This window comes from Netta rufina (genome assembly GCF_964035555.1).
Source record: "Netta rufina genome assembly, chromosome: 2".
Classification (NCBI taxonomy): Eukaryota; Metazoa; Chordata; class Aves; order Anseriformes; family Anatidae; genus Netta; species Netta rufina.
The window spans coordinates 100,622,401-100,638,228 of NC_140124.1; the positions used below are offsets into that span (position 1 = coordinate 100,622,401).

The window sequence follows — 15,828 nt, forward strand, 5'->3', positions numbered from 1 at the left end:
CGCTTAGTCCTCCCACAAAACAGTTTTGCATCAATCTCTTTCATTTCTATTAGTCCCAGCAAGCTGGTCCACTGTGTATGCAAAACACCTTTAACACACTCATGCTATGGTTGTCTCCAGACCACTGTTGGTTTGGATCACTGCTGTCACTCTTCATTCTCTGGTGGCAGTGACAGTTCTCTTAGACAAGTCAACAGAAATATCATCCAATCAGTTTTCACTAAAAAAGATAAGGCACCCTTAATCATCATCTGAAAGAAATTCAGGGCTTTCCACTGTGTCATCATCTAAACTGTCCTTCAATACCATCACTAATGGTAAATGGTACTTATCAGAGGGTTTCAATTTTGTTTGTTTCTTTTTATATACTGTATACAAATAAATGCAGTTTTGCACTTTTATTTACTTAATGCCAACTTTTATGAATTTTGAGGCATGATATCATGCAATTAAGGAAAATAAAGTCTCTTCTGTCATTCATCCCAAGATGCTGTTTTCAAAAAGTATATCAAAGATCATTTAAAATATCATTTTAAAGGAGGGATATTTTCCAAGTTGGAAAGACATGGATATATCATAGAACCATACAGTAGCTTGGGATGGAAGGGACCTTAAAGATCATCTAGTTCCAACTCCCCTGTCATGGATGCTATCCACTAGACCAGGTTGCCCAGGGCCTTGTCCAGCCTGGTCTTGAACACCTCCAGGGATGGGGCATCCACAGCTTCTCTTGGAAGCCTGTTCCAGTGCCTCACCACCCTCTGAGTGAAGAATTTCCTCCTAACATCTAATCCAAATCTCCCTTCTTTTAGTTTAAAACCATTCTCCCTTGTTCTAACATTATCTGACTAAGCAAAAAGTTTCTCTCCATCTTTTTATAAGTCCCCTTTAAGTACTGAAAGTCTACAATGAGGTCTTCCCCTAGCCTTCTCTTCTTCAGGCCGAACATCCCTAGCTCTCTCAGCCTTTCTTCGTAAGAGAGGTGCTCCACCCTTTGATCATCCTCTGGACCTGTTCTAACAGCTCCACAACCTTCTTGTGCTGGGGGCCACAGACCTGAATGGAGAACTTCAAGTGGGACCTCACAAACGCAGAGTAGAGAGAGACAATCACATCCCTGGCCACCCCTCTGTTGTTGTAGCCCAGGATGCAGTTGGCCTTCTGGGCTGCAAGCACACACTGCTGGCTCATGTTAGGCTTTTTGTCCACCAGAACTCCCAAGTCCTTCTCTGCAGGGCTGCTCTCAATGACCTCTTTACCAGGTCTGTCCTCATGTCTGGGATTTCCCCGACCCAGATGCAGCACCTTGCACTTGGACTTGTTGAACCTCACTAGGTTCACATACTCCCACTCCTCAAGCTTGTCCAAGTATATATGTGTATATATCTATCTTTAAAATGTGAAAATCTGTTTTGTTGCACTGGTTCAAGCAAGTCATGCAAGTGCAATGTTATATTTGACTTTTTGGCCACTGACAGGATAATCAACTAGATGAAGCATCTTGGTGAGTTATAGCACTGTACTGAGTTTTCTTCTAAAAAGTCAGGAAGATCAAATGATGTCTGGAACTGCTGAGACTGAAGGATTCCATTAGACTCTGCCTTTCCCTCACCTCTTTCTAATAAGATGGAAGCTTTTTAGAAAATATGTGACAAGTGACTACTCATAGCTGAAATAAATCACACACCATCGCACTATTACTCAGAGTACGGAATTATTAATAGTGCAACAATAGCAATAACTTACTGTGATAGTGAAGAAGTATTAGTAGGAGGGACACAGTAGCTAATAGCATTTCCTCTAACAGGGGCTAAGGGACATACCTTCCTTCAGTACCTTATAAATAAGCGGAAGATTAAAAGAGCCTGTGGGACCAGTCAAGCCCACCTCAAAAATAGCCTCACTTTCTAGAATGCTTCTGAGCAGGCACTGTGTATAAAGTGCTCTCCATCTCCCTTATGTGACAGCATTTTAAGAATTCTTTAGTTAATTTAAATTAGAATGAGAGAACACTTAGCTGCAGTAAAAGACTTGAGGGGGGCACAATAATGCTGGGAAAGCTGTGATATGGTTTTCAATTATTACACATTTTTCTCTTTAGGAGAATGCTTTGTGAAAACAGAAACTGAAATTTAGCACATGGACATTTGTATTTCACCAGAGTATGCCATCACTATCTAAAAAATAAAAGGAATTACCCACAAATTTTAAATTTGATAGTTCTTCCAGGCCTGGCTATTTATATGTATAGACATTTTGCTACTGTATTGTATTCCCTATACAATTGGGAATAATACATATTTTATATTATTTTATAAGTAAAATACATCTGTAAAATATTTTTTCATGTATTTGTAGCAAATAGTCGCAAAACATAACTTGGATATCATTAAGAGTGCAGATGTTGAGAAGTGATGAGAAATCAATATCAGTTTCCGAGAATGCTTTAAATGTTTTAACCAAAATATCCAAAGTGTTCTCTGGTATCTATGAATATAGAATTAAAAAAAAAATATAAAAAAATCACAAAAAGCAAATGAAAGAAAATTCCTCATCAATTTACTGTTAATATTACTGTCTTGGCTTTGTACAGCTATAGCTTTTTACAGTGGAGAATATTTTGTTTTTCTAATTGATGGCATAACTAATGGAATTAATAATTAATTAATGAAATTAATGGAAGTGAAAAAAACTAATTTAATAAAAAATAATTTCTTTAATGATTATTGATTGATTCATAAATGACATTTGAAATAAGTATAGTGGTAGAAAAAAATTAGTACCTTATACAGTCACACATATTCCAACACAGTCGTGGGTGTACTGAGTTCACACATGCAAGTATATATGCAAAAGTATATAGGTAATATACATGTTTATAAAGTTCTGTTAATAATGGCATTCAACTTAATAATGACAAGAAAGAATTCAATGCCTAATAAAAAGAACAGCCATGGACATTCCTGCACTACAGTTTCTGCTGTCACATAGTTACTATATCCAGAACACAGAGGTACTTCTGAAACTGCTGTACTGTTCTGTCAATGGCATCATGGGCCCAAACCACTCCAATGAACCCTTTTTGAAGCAAAGAAATCAGTGGCTGCCCTCATTCTCCACTAGTGATATGTCTTAGTGAAGTTAAATAAAAAGATGGCAATAGGCATTTTATCAGTGAACATATTATTTGTGATAACAATGAATTAACACTAGCTGAGAACAGGGAATCTGGCAGATATTAGTCAAACCCTCCAAGACCAGCCTGCTGACATAAGCTTCTCAGCTCCTGAGTCATGGCTGACACTTGATTCCAGAATAATCAAGTCCCAAGACTGAGGGAAAAATAAAACTTTCATTGCAGATTTTCATGTGTGACACACAACAAACAACTGTTCAAACATTCCAATGACCTTTAGAATAAACCTATATGCCAGCCAAAGCCTAGGAAACACAGTTCCTGACAACAAATGAAGCCTACAAATGTTTAAAAACACACCCCTCAATGCTTCTGCAATGCTTTGTGTGTGTATGTGCAAGTATGCCTTCGCACAGGTTCCTACATATTCATGAACAAGACTCTTTTGTTGTGCAAATTCCGCCCTTTGCATTTTGATTACTTCCTTCTGCATTTGTGCAGTACACAGCACATAGAGGATATTTCAAACCTCCTCAGCTGATGGTACTATACTCAAAGCTTTGAAGAAAAGGAGGATTTACTTGTGTTTAGCATTCTTGGTGGCTAGATAGTCTCTGTTAAAAGTGTTGCTTTCTGGATTTCCCTGTGTAAAGTATTTAACAGTCTCCTACTGTCTGTATAGGTAATTAGCTGCCTAGTTTCAGCATGAAATCAGCTCATGAAAATTGGCTTGGTAGGGGTTGCAGCAGTGTTTAAAAGCTAAAATAGAAACCCTGTCTCTTAATGTAAATGTTATATGTATAAAAATGAACACCATTATGAAATTTATTAGCATTTTGTATACATGAGTACCTGAGTTGTGCTGTTGATTTATTTATTTTTTAAATGGATGAAACAACATTTTTATAGCTTTACATTTCAAATCTGAGATGTTTCAGTTGTTCTGTATTTTGAGGTAGAAGATTAAAGGTTAATACAACTCCTTCAGAGTAAAGGATCACGTGCTGGGGCATCCACAGTTATTTAGAATTGCTATATGGGACTAATTTTTGCCCACTATGGAGTTCAATGGTTAAAAAATGTAGTAGTAATAATAATATAGTCCTAATATGATTATGAATGTATGAATTATTTTGTCTGTTTCTTCTCACACATTACATAGCAATAACCTCATTAGTCATATTCAGCATCAGGAATATTAATGCAAAAATGGATGCTTTCAGTAGAGCAATGTGTGAAAAAGGGACAGCTGGAAAATGGTAAGTAAATATCAACTCTTCTGGGCTTATATGTGGATGAAAAGCCATCAGAAAGCAAAATGGTGCGTAATCTCAAAATATTTCAAAACAAGTCCTATTTTGATTATGCCATAAAAGCATGTTAGAAGGCAGAAATCAAATTGTGCACTTCAATTGGAAGGCATAGTTCCTGTTATCTCAGGATCATCAAAAGGAATATAACATGCTGTCCACAAACATACTAGGCTAACCCAATACCATTAGTGATTTCATTAATAACTTTGTAACATTTAGATCATGCCAAAGATACTGTATACATAGTGATCAGCTGAAAAGAAAAATTCATGCTGGGCCTTCTGGCTGGAAAATATAAAAATAGGAGACTTCTATAAATACCACAGAAATGACGAGATTTGTTTTGAGCTGCACATTTTTTATGTTCATTAGACAAATTTCAGGTGACCTTTTCTAACTACATATTTTTCACTCAGTGCAAATTTGTAAAGAAATTTACTGCTTAGACAATAGAGAATCAATGAATTCGTGGTGTTTTCACTCCTGTTGATTTAGCATTTATAAATTTGTTCATTACTGTGCTACAAAACTTCAGCTGTGGACTTTGCTGCCCTGTCCTAGGAGTCAGTGACTTTTCAATCTATTTGCAATAAAGTTACAGCTTAATAAAAATACTTTTATTCTTTGAATAGATTATCTTTCTGAGATGTGATTGTTTTTCTCATCAACAATAGAGCTTTTACAGCAAAGTGGAATGTCACAAGCATTCTTCGTGAAAGTTTTGTAGGTGTGTGTATACATATCATGGCTGAATTTTTAAAACAAGGACTAAAGGAAAGCAGAACACTTTAGAACACACAGTAGAAATGTAGCATAAAAAAGCTAGCATATAATCCTTTCTGTCTGCCTTAGTTGGTTATGTTGTGAAGAATTTTATTTGCACGTGAGTTTTTGTGGACCACACTGTGTCTTACCAACACAAAAGCAGTCTGAGCCTTGGCAGAGAACAAATGCAATGAGCACTTTATAAATAACTTACAACAAATTATTACTATTATTATTATTATTACTATTATTCCAATAAAAGAGCTCTAGATTAGGTGCCATGATCAAAAACAGAATAAGAGTCATGTAGATGAGTTAAACGCACAACTCCTTTTTAAATGGGACTTAAGTAAATTAGATGACTAACACAGAAATTCTTCCAGGTCAGAAACTGGGCAGAAGGAAACTGAGAGCTGGAATGAAGTTGCAATGGAAAAAAAAAAAAAAAAAAGTAGTAATGGAACTACAATTACAACATATTAGAGTGTAACCCTGGTACTTCTGAATGCCATGAACTAATTAAATCTTTTCAGTGGTGAAAATGTCACATCTTAAAACTAGAGCTATGTGATTACTCAAAAAAGAAGGGAAGGATAGAGACAAGATATTCTTGTTTTGTTTGTTTGTCTTGTCTTTTTTTGTTTGTAGTTATATTCAGATTTTAGCAATACATGCCACTTTCGGTAAGAATACAAAAAAGAAGGAAGAGGCAGTGAGAAAAAAACAGAAAACAAAACCACATAAAATTCATGTTATAGCTTTTTAAAAAATATTTAAAAAGTGTCACGGAAAAACAAACAAGCAAACAAAAACCTAACAGTATACAGTAGTGGATACTGAGAGATTTGAGTGAGTGTTTATGTGAAATTATAAGTCTATTTTACTGCAGCTCCATGTGAATGCTCATATGGCTTATAAACCCATAGAATTTACAACTTTCAGTGATATTCTGAACCTATGATTTAGGTTCATCTAATGATTTAGATTCATCTTATCACATGATTTAGACAATTCACCAGCAATCAGGATTTAAATGCTTTCCTTCAGGGAGGTGTAGACCTGAGCTGCTACATACACCAGCATGTGAAGTCCCAGAACTGTCTCAAAAGGCACATACCTAAGGAACTTCTCCTCACATAAGGGAAGAAAAAGAGGATGTTTCCCAAAACCTAAGGGTTAATCGACTAATGCTTTTCACATTCACACAATCACCACAGAACACCGACAGACAAATGAAAGATATCAGTCAGATGTAGTGCCTGAAGCAAACATTGAACTTTCTGCTTCAGATAACCCTAGCATCTGTGTATCTACCACTGAGAAAATGAGTATGTCAGTTGTGGGTCGCATACACAGAAAAGAAAATCTGAGAAAGTCTCATGTAACCACTCTGCCATGCTTGAGCTTTATATTTTTTTAACCAAACAAACAGATTCCAGATCTTTGAAGTGTCATGTGTCATGGAATATCACATTTCATTACTTTTTTTTTTCTTTTTTTTTCTTTTTTTCTCATGACAGAAACACAATCAAAGACAAATAAAGAAGCAAAAGTTTAGTGTGATTTAATGCCACAGTATTCACACTATGTTCTTCAAATGCAGAGCATGAATAAATTTAGAAATATTGAAAATCATTTAAATTTCTACATCTTGTCTATGAAATAGAAGAAATTATATTTCAGGAAAAAGGAGGGTGTAGTGGATTCGTGGCTACTTTTATTCTTCTTGAAACTCCAGGAGCATATTTACCTCTCTGCTCAGTTGGAAATTAAAGGTATTTGACAAAGTTTGGCTTGGCATTTCACAACATATTCCCATATTGCAACTTCTCACTGTACTTAACTTGACTTCAGCTTGACTGTTTTTTTGTTTGTTTGTTTTTGTTTTCAGATATCTCAGATATTAACAGACTTGACTACACAGTTTTCATACATAGCAAATATTGTTTAATGTCCATGGAAGAATTGCAGCAAAGTGGAAAAAAAAAAAAAAAAAGAACATTTCAAAAACAATGAAACATCCATGAATGTTTACTTTACACAGTACCCTACCCCAAGACATGAGAAAAAATTATGAATTCTTAGGAGTCTCCTCTTACGCTCCTACAAAAAGTGCCTCAGCCAGCTTGTTTTGCCAAAAGGAAAGCTTGGATAACTGGTTTTTTTTTTGTTGTTTTTTTTTTTTTCAGTTTCCATAAAGTAAATTTTAAACATTGTTTATGGACTTTAGAATGTTTGGTTTACATCAGAAAAATGAATTCTGAAACTTTGGCACTGAAAACAGTGTCTGTCTTCACATCTAATATGGACCTTGAGATAATTTATCTGTACCTATTTTACTGCTTTACCAGCATGTTTCTTAGACTGCATAAAATTAATTATTCCAATGCATATCTGCATTATCTTCATCTGGACAGTTGAGTAGGCATAAGGCATAAGACAAGTTCCATAAGGAACTTCTTTGCCATTTCAGGGTCAGTCAAGGATTAACACCCATGTGAAGTGGCGATTCCATAAATTCTAAGAGAAACTTGCACAGATTAACTGCATTCTTAGGCACAGTGTCTCCAACACATCCAATAACCAAAATAATAACAATGAATTATCTGAACACGTTACCTGTGTACAACCTTAAGGAAAATTGTTGATAATTCAACAATAAAACCAGCCAAGCCAATCTGAAGCTTGTTAGGTGGAAAGCCTGGCTCTTGGAAAAAGTAAATGCTTGGTCCTTTGGGGCTCTGAATTACTGAATTCCCATTCACTATATCAGATGTACAGCATTAATCAGTACAAAGCCATTGTAGTGCCCAACAGGGATGTGAATTACTATTTTTTGATCAATAGATTAAATGAGTGGGATTGCCCTTAATAAGATACTTCAAATAATGAGAATCTCACCATTCTGCATCAAACCACACAAGCCACATAAGCCACACAAAATTGTTCTTCCCCCACTTTTCAGCAGAACTTGAATAGCGAAGAATGCAAATGACTAAATCAGTTTGCAAGAAATATTTGCTTTCACCAATTTGCTTAATAATGAAAAGTAAGGATAGGTCTAACTTTGTAGCTAGTACAAAGATACATATTCAGAAACTCCAATTCAGTGGAAAACACAACAGAAAATAAAATCTGTGTTCGTTCTACCCATGATTTATGCATACTCTCAATTGTGTACTTATTAGATTTCATTAGATAAATGAATACTTTAATTTTATATATCTGAATTCCTTTTAAATGCAAGACAATATGCTTATTAAAGATAAATTTAATTGCCTGAAAGATTAATTCTGATCCACTTGTTTGTTATAGTACTTTGTTGTGAATATGTCCATTTATTTTAATGTGAGGGATATTTTTGTGTGTGTGTGTGAAAGTAATACCAAAATTGAGGTTGGATAATAAATAAATAATTATGAAAATGAGCTCTTAATGTTCATGCAAATTGAGCACATACATATATACTTTAGCATAACTGCTAAAGCTCAGTAAAAAATAAGAACCTATTTCAAAATATTTCCTTTAAAGAAATTGCCTCTATTTAATATTTAAGCCTTGGGGAAAAATTAAAGCAAAAACACTTTTACTATGTAATATTCTCATAAACCATGGATGAACACTTTGCTTCTGATAAGACAGCATGCATCAGGAATTTACTGTACTATATATACTAGGAGATCAAGGGACAATGATAAATTCATGTCTCAGGAAGATAAGAAAGAAGATGCTGATTGAAAAAATAAAAACCCAAACAAATCAACAGCAGATTTTAAAATGAGCATTAGTCTTTATAGTCTTCAGATGTTATTGAAGATACTGATTTTTTCTCTAGTCCTATTTTTTACCTCCATATTTTTCTGCCAATCAAAATCTAGTCCTTACACAATTCCAAATCAGACAGATTAATCATTCCCAAGCAAGTAAAAGGGACAAATCAGATCAAAGTTAATAAAACATGACAAATAAAGGCCGAACTAGCTCATACTAATAAAATACAGGAAAATAATCCAGTTTCATCATGTTGCATGGTCTGTGGATGTAGAGGATTGTGATATTTAGATACTAGTATGAAATTTAAATACTGTGGGAGACTTGAAAAAGCAGAGAGATAAAGCTCATTTTTCCTGAGTAAATACAGTCACTATATATAGACCAGTACAGAAGGCAACCATCCTGAAAAAGTTAGAATTTCAGGATGGTATAGAATGAAATTTTTCATAATGAAAATACTGTAGAAGAAGCACACCCACATTTTGAACACTGTATTACAAATCAACTTCAAGTGATTAATTTGAATTAGTTTTAGCACTTTAATTTTGAGTTAATGATGATTCTCATTTCCAAAGAGAGTTTCCTTCAGAATCAATTAAGAGAAGACAGATAGATATACTAATCTGTGTAAGCAAACAGTTCAATCATTATCTTTTTATGCAGAAATCACCCCATTCCCCCTTAATAGAACACATGCTTGAAAATACAAATTTAATCAAAGAGTTAGATGAATGGGATATTCAGAAAGAATAAGATAAAGCTAAATCCTAGTTTCCTCTCCCCCCTCGCCCCTTCTTTTTCCCTTCTTCTCGAGTAATATGGTACTGATTGGTAATTTCTGGTGTTGAGCAGGCATGTGCCTTTTAGTTTCCCATGAAGTAGTTTAAGGCCTGAGGGAAGTTATGATTTACCAAATGATTCTTACTAAAACTGTATACTTGCATGAACCCCACAGTTTAATCACTGAAATTAAACTGAAACATGGGTCAGCCATTGCTGATTTTTGGAAAAACATTATTAAATAGAAGAAGGAATTATGTCTTCATGATTGTTAATGTTGAAGTTATCACTGAAAAATAGCAGAGCACTAAGACGCTCTGGTGATCAATTTGGATATACAAAGTTATGAATTAAGTAATAATTCCCATCAATAAGAAGCTGTATAGGAATTTTGCTTGCTACCCAATTAGTCTGTGGAGTGTATTTGATATGTCTTTTTGTTTGTGATCACCAACTGTATTTCCATGAATATTTAATATTTGTTACTACAATGGTATTTCACACACTGAAATTTGTATCAAGTTTTTTAATGAGGCAGTGTGGCTAACAGAAGAATGCAGAAACAATGGCAATTCCATAGATTTCTCCAAAAAATTCAAGTCTCAGCATAAGGAAGACAGACTTCAAAAAGTCTAGAACCACAAAATGAAAGACTAAACATCACCAAGGAGAGAATGTATCAAAAAGAAAAGGCAGTGAACCTAATGACAGGAAATGAAGACATGAAATATACTAAAAAAGACCTGAAAGGGAGACAAAACAGAGCTGCATGGATATTTAAAACTGTTCTGAGAAAAGAAATGGCAATGAGGATTAAAACTGCAGGCAGAAAAATAGAGCTAGCCTTTTTATGGGCTCACAATGTTCTCTGTACTCCTGCTTGCAGTTATATACCAGGGTGGCAATCAGTCATCAGAAACACCCAGAAAAGTAATATCTACTGTGATGGAAGCTATTCCACTGTATGATGAGCCTGTTCTATATTCCAGAATTCACTTTTGTATCAACTGTACTCAGATATATAGCACACTAGTGCAGAAGCATTGTGAGACCCATAAAACCTAAGAATGACAGTTCAATGGCAGTTAAATAAAAATCAGAGGAAGGGGAGGTGACAAGCCATAAAGTTTAAGCTCATTTTAAATATGAGGTATATTAATGTTTATTTCAAACACCGGGCTGAATATATTGAAAAGTGATATTCAACAAATGGAAGTCTATGGAGAAGCCATGTATTCCATCTTTCTTACTTTAAGATGAGAGGCTAATCTAACTTATCAGAGTGCTTCCCAAAAATCATTGTTTACTTCTTGTTGCTGTTTCTCCTTAACTCTTACCTTCCAGACTCAAATGTGAACCATGTTGAGTCACGTCCATATCTCCTCAAAGAGCTCAGAGGCCACATGACCAGCTTGACCTTGGCATTGTGGATGTCCCAGAGATAGATGTTTTCATGTGTGATTTGCATTGTACATTCCCCATAGATATCTAAATTTGGTGTAGGCATAAGATATACATTGAATCGCTCTGGAAGACAAAAGCAGAATAAGGCATAGAAGGTTTAAGCAAGATTTAACATTGCATATATATATATATATTTACAACAATAGTCTTTAGTTACCAAAGGTTCAGATATCAAGGCCAAATTACTAGCCTGTGAACAGTGGTGGGGATTCACTGATGCCCAAGAAGTGTTGCCAATACTCCAAGAGGAGAATTTTCATTTCATTTTCAGTATAAATAATGCAGCAGACTGAAAGATCTTTCACACATGATCTTCAGAGTGCTTTTTAATATATGACTCCAGCAACTGAACTGAAATCTGCATCCTTACAGTAAGGTCCATGACTTTGCAAATAAAAATTGCAATGGCTTGAATTCTGACAGAGAGTCCTCTCTCAAAGAATAGAACTATAAGTATCTTGGCAAAACAGGTATATACAATCATTGCCCCTTAGAACTGAATTTGAAAACCCAGGTTTACCTATTGAAGCCTGTTAATAATTACTCTTTTGCATTCAATTTCTAATTATTTTCCAATTCAGTAAAATTCTTAACACTTTTAATAATCGATTTATTGAAAAATCTCATTTAACACTACATAATATTATGGTCTCAACATCAATTGCTATCAGCTACACTTCTACTTCATAGTGCTGTCATTGTAATACGAGTTCAAGGGCATTAACAATTTTCTGAAGTGCCTATATTGCGAGTGAATTAATAAGCAAAACAAAAACTAACTTAGAAGAAAAAATAAATAAATACACATACCATAATAATAGCAAAAAGGTTTTAAAGCAAAATGTAATTTGTTTTGAAGAATAACTAATGTTACTTCTACAAAGAAAGGAAAACAAAGTTCAGGTTGTATATTTGGAAGTGCAAGAGTATTTCATCTCTAAAGGCACTGAAACATTTCATTTTTGAAACAGGTTAGTAATGCAAAGTGTCAATACTGTTATATTGAAGGGTGTTGGCAAAAAAAAAAGGTAAGAAAAATTAGAAGCATGAACATGATGAATGCTCATTCTGTGAACAGGACTAGAAAACTGTACTTTGAAGGGATGCCTGTCAGAAAGTTCACTCCTAGTACTTAACAATGAATGATAATTTGGCATGGAATATTTTGAACACACTATTTGCACTGTATTTTCTCATAGTGTTCTTTTAAAAAGGAAGGAATTTAAAGTAATCAGAGGTATAAAATGAGAGAAATAATCATAACAATCAAAATAAGATGCAGCTTCCAGTTGTGTTTGATGGTCAATAACTCCAACATTATGACTCCATTTTAAATAGTTTGTTACATGTACTTTTCTGACAAATCGGTGAAAATATGGCAAATAAGTGAGTTAATACAAAATATGCCAGAATTGTGTATGAGAGTGTGAGTGTCAATAAAGTAACAAAAGTTTGGCTGAAGAATTAATGGAACAGCTGGATAAGCAGTAAGATTTGCTGTCCTGCATAGCTGTATGAAAACTTGTCATTTACAATGTTATTCTGTTTTAGTCAATTTCATTTTGTCCCATTAATGACTCCTCAGCTGATTCACTCTGTCTCATAGCCATTCAACCTCTACTCCCAGGCTCCAGTTCTCATTAATCAAGCTAATGGTCTTATCCCTAAAACTTGTATTTTAGGACTAAGGTAACAAGTGCAAAACTCCTGATGTTTTGTAAAAGTCTTCCAATATACAGCATAAATATATAAGCACATGCTGTTGAAATTGCTGAAAAGAACTTCCCCTAACTCTCAAGAGTTATGTGTTAGGCACAGGTCAAATCTAATGTCTACTGAAATAAACGGAAATCTCACGCATGGAGGTACAGGTCAATGACTGCATCAGAAAAGCAATTGTGGAGAAGATACCATAATTTACAATGGAATTGTGTATATTTGCCCTTTTTCGGTATGCTGCTGTGATGAGTCATACAAAACTGCCTAGGAGGTATGCAGATGTGATTTTATCATATACTAGATTCCAATTTTACACTACCGTGCTGTTGCTTCCAATTACTTACCTCCAGTATTTGAAAGAAAGATTCAGCATATCAGCTGTTTCTCTAGGCCTCCCCATTATACAGAAGTTACACAGTGTGCATGGGGGGGAAGGCACTACTATATGAGAGGTGAAATCCTACCCTTAACTCTTCACTGACATAGTACTTGGACAGCAGAGAAAATGGAAAGGTGCAATTATTTTCCAAAGCAGACATTAAATTATTGTGTTGAAGACACAAGGCTATTTCAAGCTGTTTTAGAAGCCATCAGAACACACTCAAAATGCTCAACTTCTCTAAAGCATTTGAGGACATTATTACATGAGGGATTTTGAGGACATACAGTATCTTTGAAAGGTCAAGAGATATTTGTTTGTTTACTTTGTAGTGGAGGTTGGTATCTAAGGTGAGGTGTCATGAATTAAAGAAATTCTGCCTGATGGAAGTGACCATGAGCTGCAGCACAAAATGTGGAACTATTAGAACTTATTCAAACTGGCAAGAAAAGAAAGTGTACAAATGTGCTTTTGAAGCTAAAATTTACTAACACTTTAAAATAGCAGGAAATTGAGGACATGAAAAAGTGTGAATACTACTAAATGTTTTCAAGAATTAAAATGTAGGGTCTAATTTGTCCATTTGATCAAGTTTCTAGATAATGTTAATACAATCATTCAGTTTTTAGAGGGAAGTTTTGCCCTTAAACTCATACTGGCAAGAATAAGCATTCATAGTCTAGATTTGGGATGTCTGGAATCAGTTCCACTTGAATTCAGTTTCCAGATTTTCTGCATCACATTGAATGAGATATTTAGTTTGTCTGTGGATCAGTCATCATCTGTGTATCAGTGGGGTGAGATAATCATTGTCCACTGGGCGGTCAGATTAAATACATAGAAGTTAATGAGGTCCTCAGCAAATAGGGAATTGGAAGAAACCAATCAAGAAGATGCTATCCTGTTGCATAAGTCAAGACTGAGACTGAGCAGGTGCAGTTCCTCACCATTTTAGTATTACAATCTTGCTCTCTCCTCTAAAACTGGTAAGAGCAAAGTTCAGGAAGTGCAGGACTCCAGCTGAGGTAATATATTGCCACACTGTTTTCAGTGTAGCTGCTCTTTCCCATCTCCTTGAATAAGCACAGCAATGCTTCGTCATATACTTTGTCTACATAAAGGTGTTTAGCATTTGGGCTTTGGCAAGTACATGACCTTTAATAATGGTTTCCAGAGAACAGAAGAGGCTTTGTTAAAATGGGCGTATTGACTCAGATGGAGACTTGGTGGCACCTATGAAATGCTCTCAGTCTTTCAGTTTGAAGTGCAGCTGTACTAGGGAACAAAAAATGACTGGGAGGCCTAATAATCCTGGTTCTAATCATTTTATCACTGGATGCCTTTGCCTAAATCATCCCAGATGAAGAGTTGAACAGACAACATTCCAATCCTGTAATCCAGAGGCTTCATTTCATTTCAGCTTTAATGTGAGGGAAAAAGTGCTTTCAAAAGGAGGCAGTCAGGTTGGCCAGATCCATATAAGAAGAGGCTTTGAAAGCAAACATTCACATTCTGTCTGGAAGAAACTCTTTCTTCATCTAGGAATCTTATGAAGCTATTATTTTCAGGTGGAAAGAGAGCTCCAAGTCTTGGTCACAGCACTTTTTGTTCATATATATGTCAGGTCTGTTAAAACAATTTCTCTTGGTTTAAAAAGTGAGGAACCATGGTTTTAGAATTAAAAAATTATGGCTTTGATTCTGTTAATAATGTGCAGAAATGCTTATTAGCATTTCAATGGAAATTAAAAAAAAGTTATCATTAATTAATTATCTTTAATTATTTCACTGATAGTGAGGTAGAGAAGAATCTGAAAACTGACTGTCTTACCCAGCCATTAAAACTGTAAATGTCTTTATTTTCTGGAGAAAAAAAAAAAAATCAAATAATATAAAGTTGCCTTTATTTGGGTTATCTTAAAAAAAAATACACACACAAAAAAACAAAACAAAAAAAAAAAACATACACACAACAACCCTGTAACAGTTGATTAAAGATAACAGAAAATGAATAAAAAGCATGTACAATGTTTTCATGTAGAAAATCACAAAAAGGACTTGTGCAGACCCTAGAAAATGCCTTAAAACAGGTCAGCTATATGAACTTCATTACGAAATCCCTATGATTTGGCTGTAGTTTGTAATCTCAAGATGTAGCATAAAGAAATAACTTGTAATCCTCTTCTGAGGATTTAATTATATAAGGAGCTACATTCTTTTCTAACAAATTAATGAGTTAGTGGCAATTAAAAAACAGAAAGCAGGACTGCAGTATGGTGCAATCTTTTTAAATAAAAAAGGAAGACAGAACAGTTATGAGAAAGAGAACTTTACAAAGGAAGTAATTTTCTGAGATATCAATTGAAATATTAGGCAGGGAGTGAAAGAAATAAAAATTAATTATCTTTCAAATATTTATAAAACATTTCCAAAACAAAACAAAACAAACCAGGTAAAGCAACACATAATAGAAATGCAAATACATTGAGATTTGGAAAT

The 15,828-nt window shown here is 34.6% G+C and overlaps 1 protein-coding gene across 1 annotated transcript in view; it reads right to left on the minus strand.

Moving 5' to 3' along the window:
* The window catches only part of DOK6 (docking protein 6), a gene marked incomplete at both ends in the record, with an annotated part of 248,722 nt that overhangs the window by 79,692 nt on the left and 153,202 nt on the right, over positions 1-15,828 (minus strand). Inside the window, one exon of the mRNA XM_084281323.1 lies at positions 11,106-11,295. Within this exon, the coding sequence (XP_084137449.1) occupies positions 11,106-11,295 (190 nt within the window). The remainder of the gene's footprint in view (positions 1-11,105; positions 11,296-15,828) is intronic.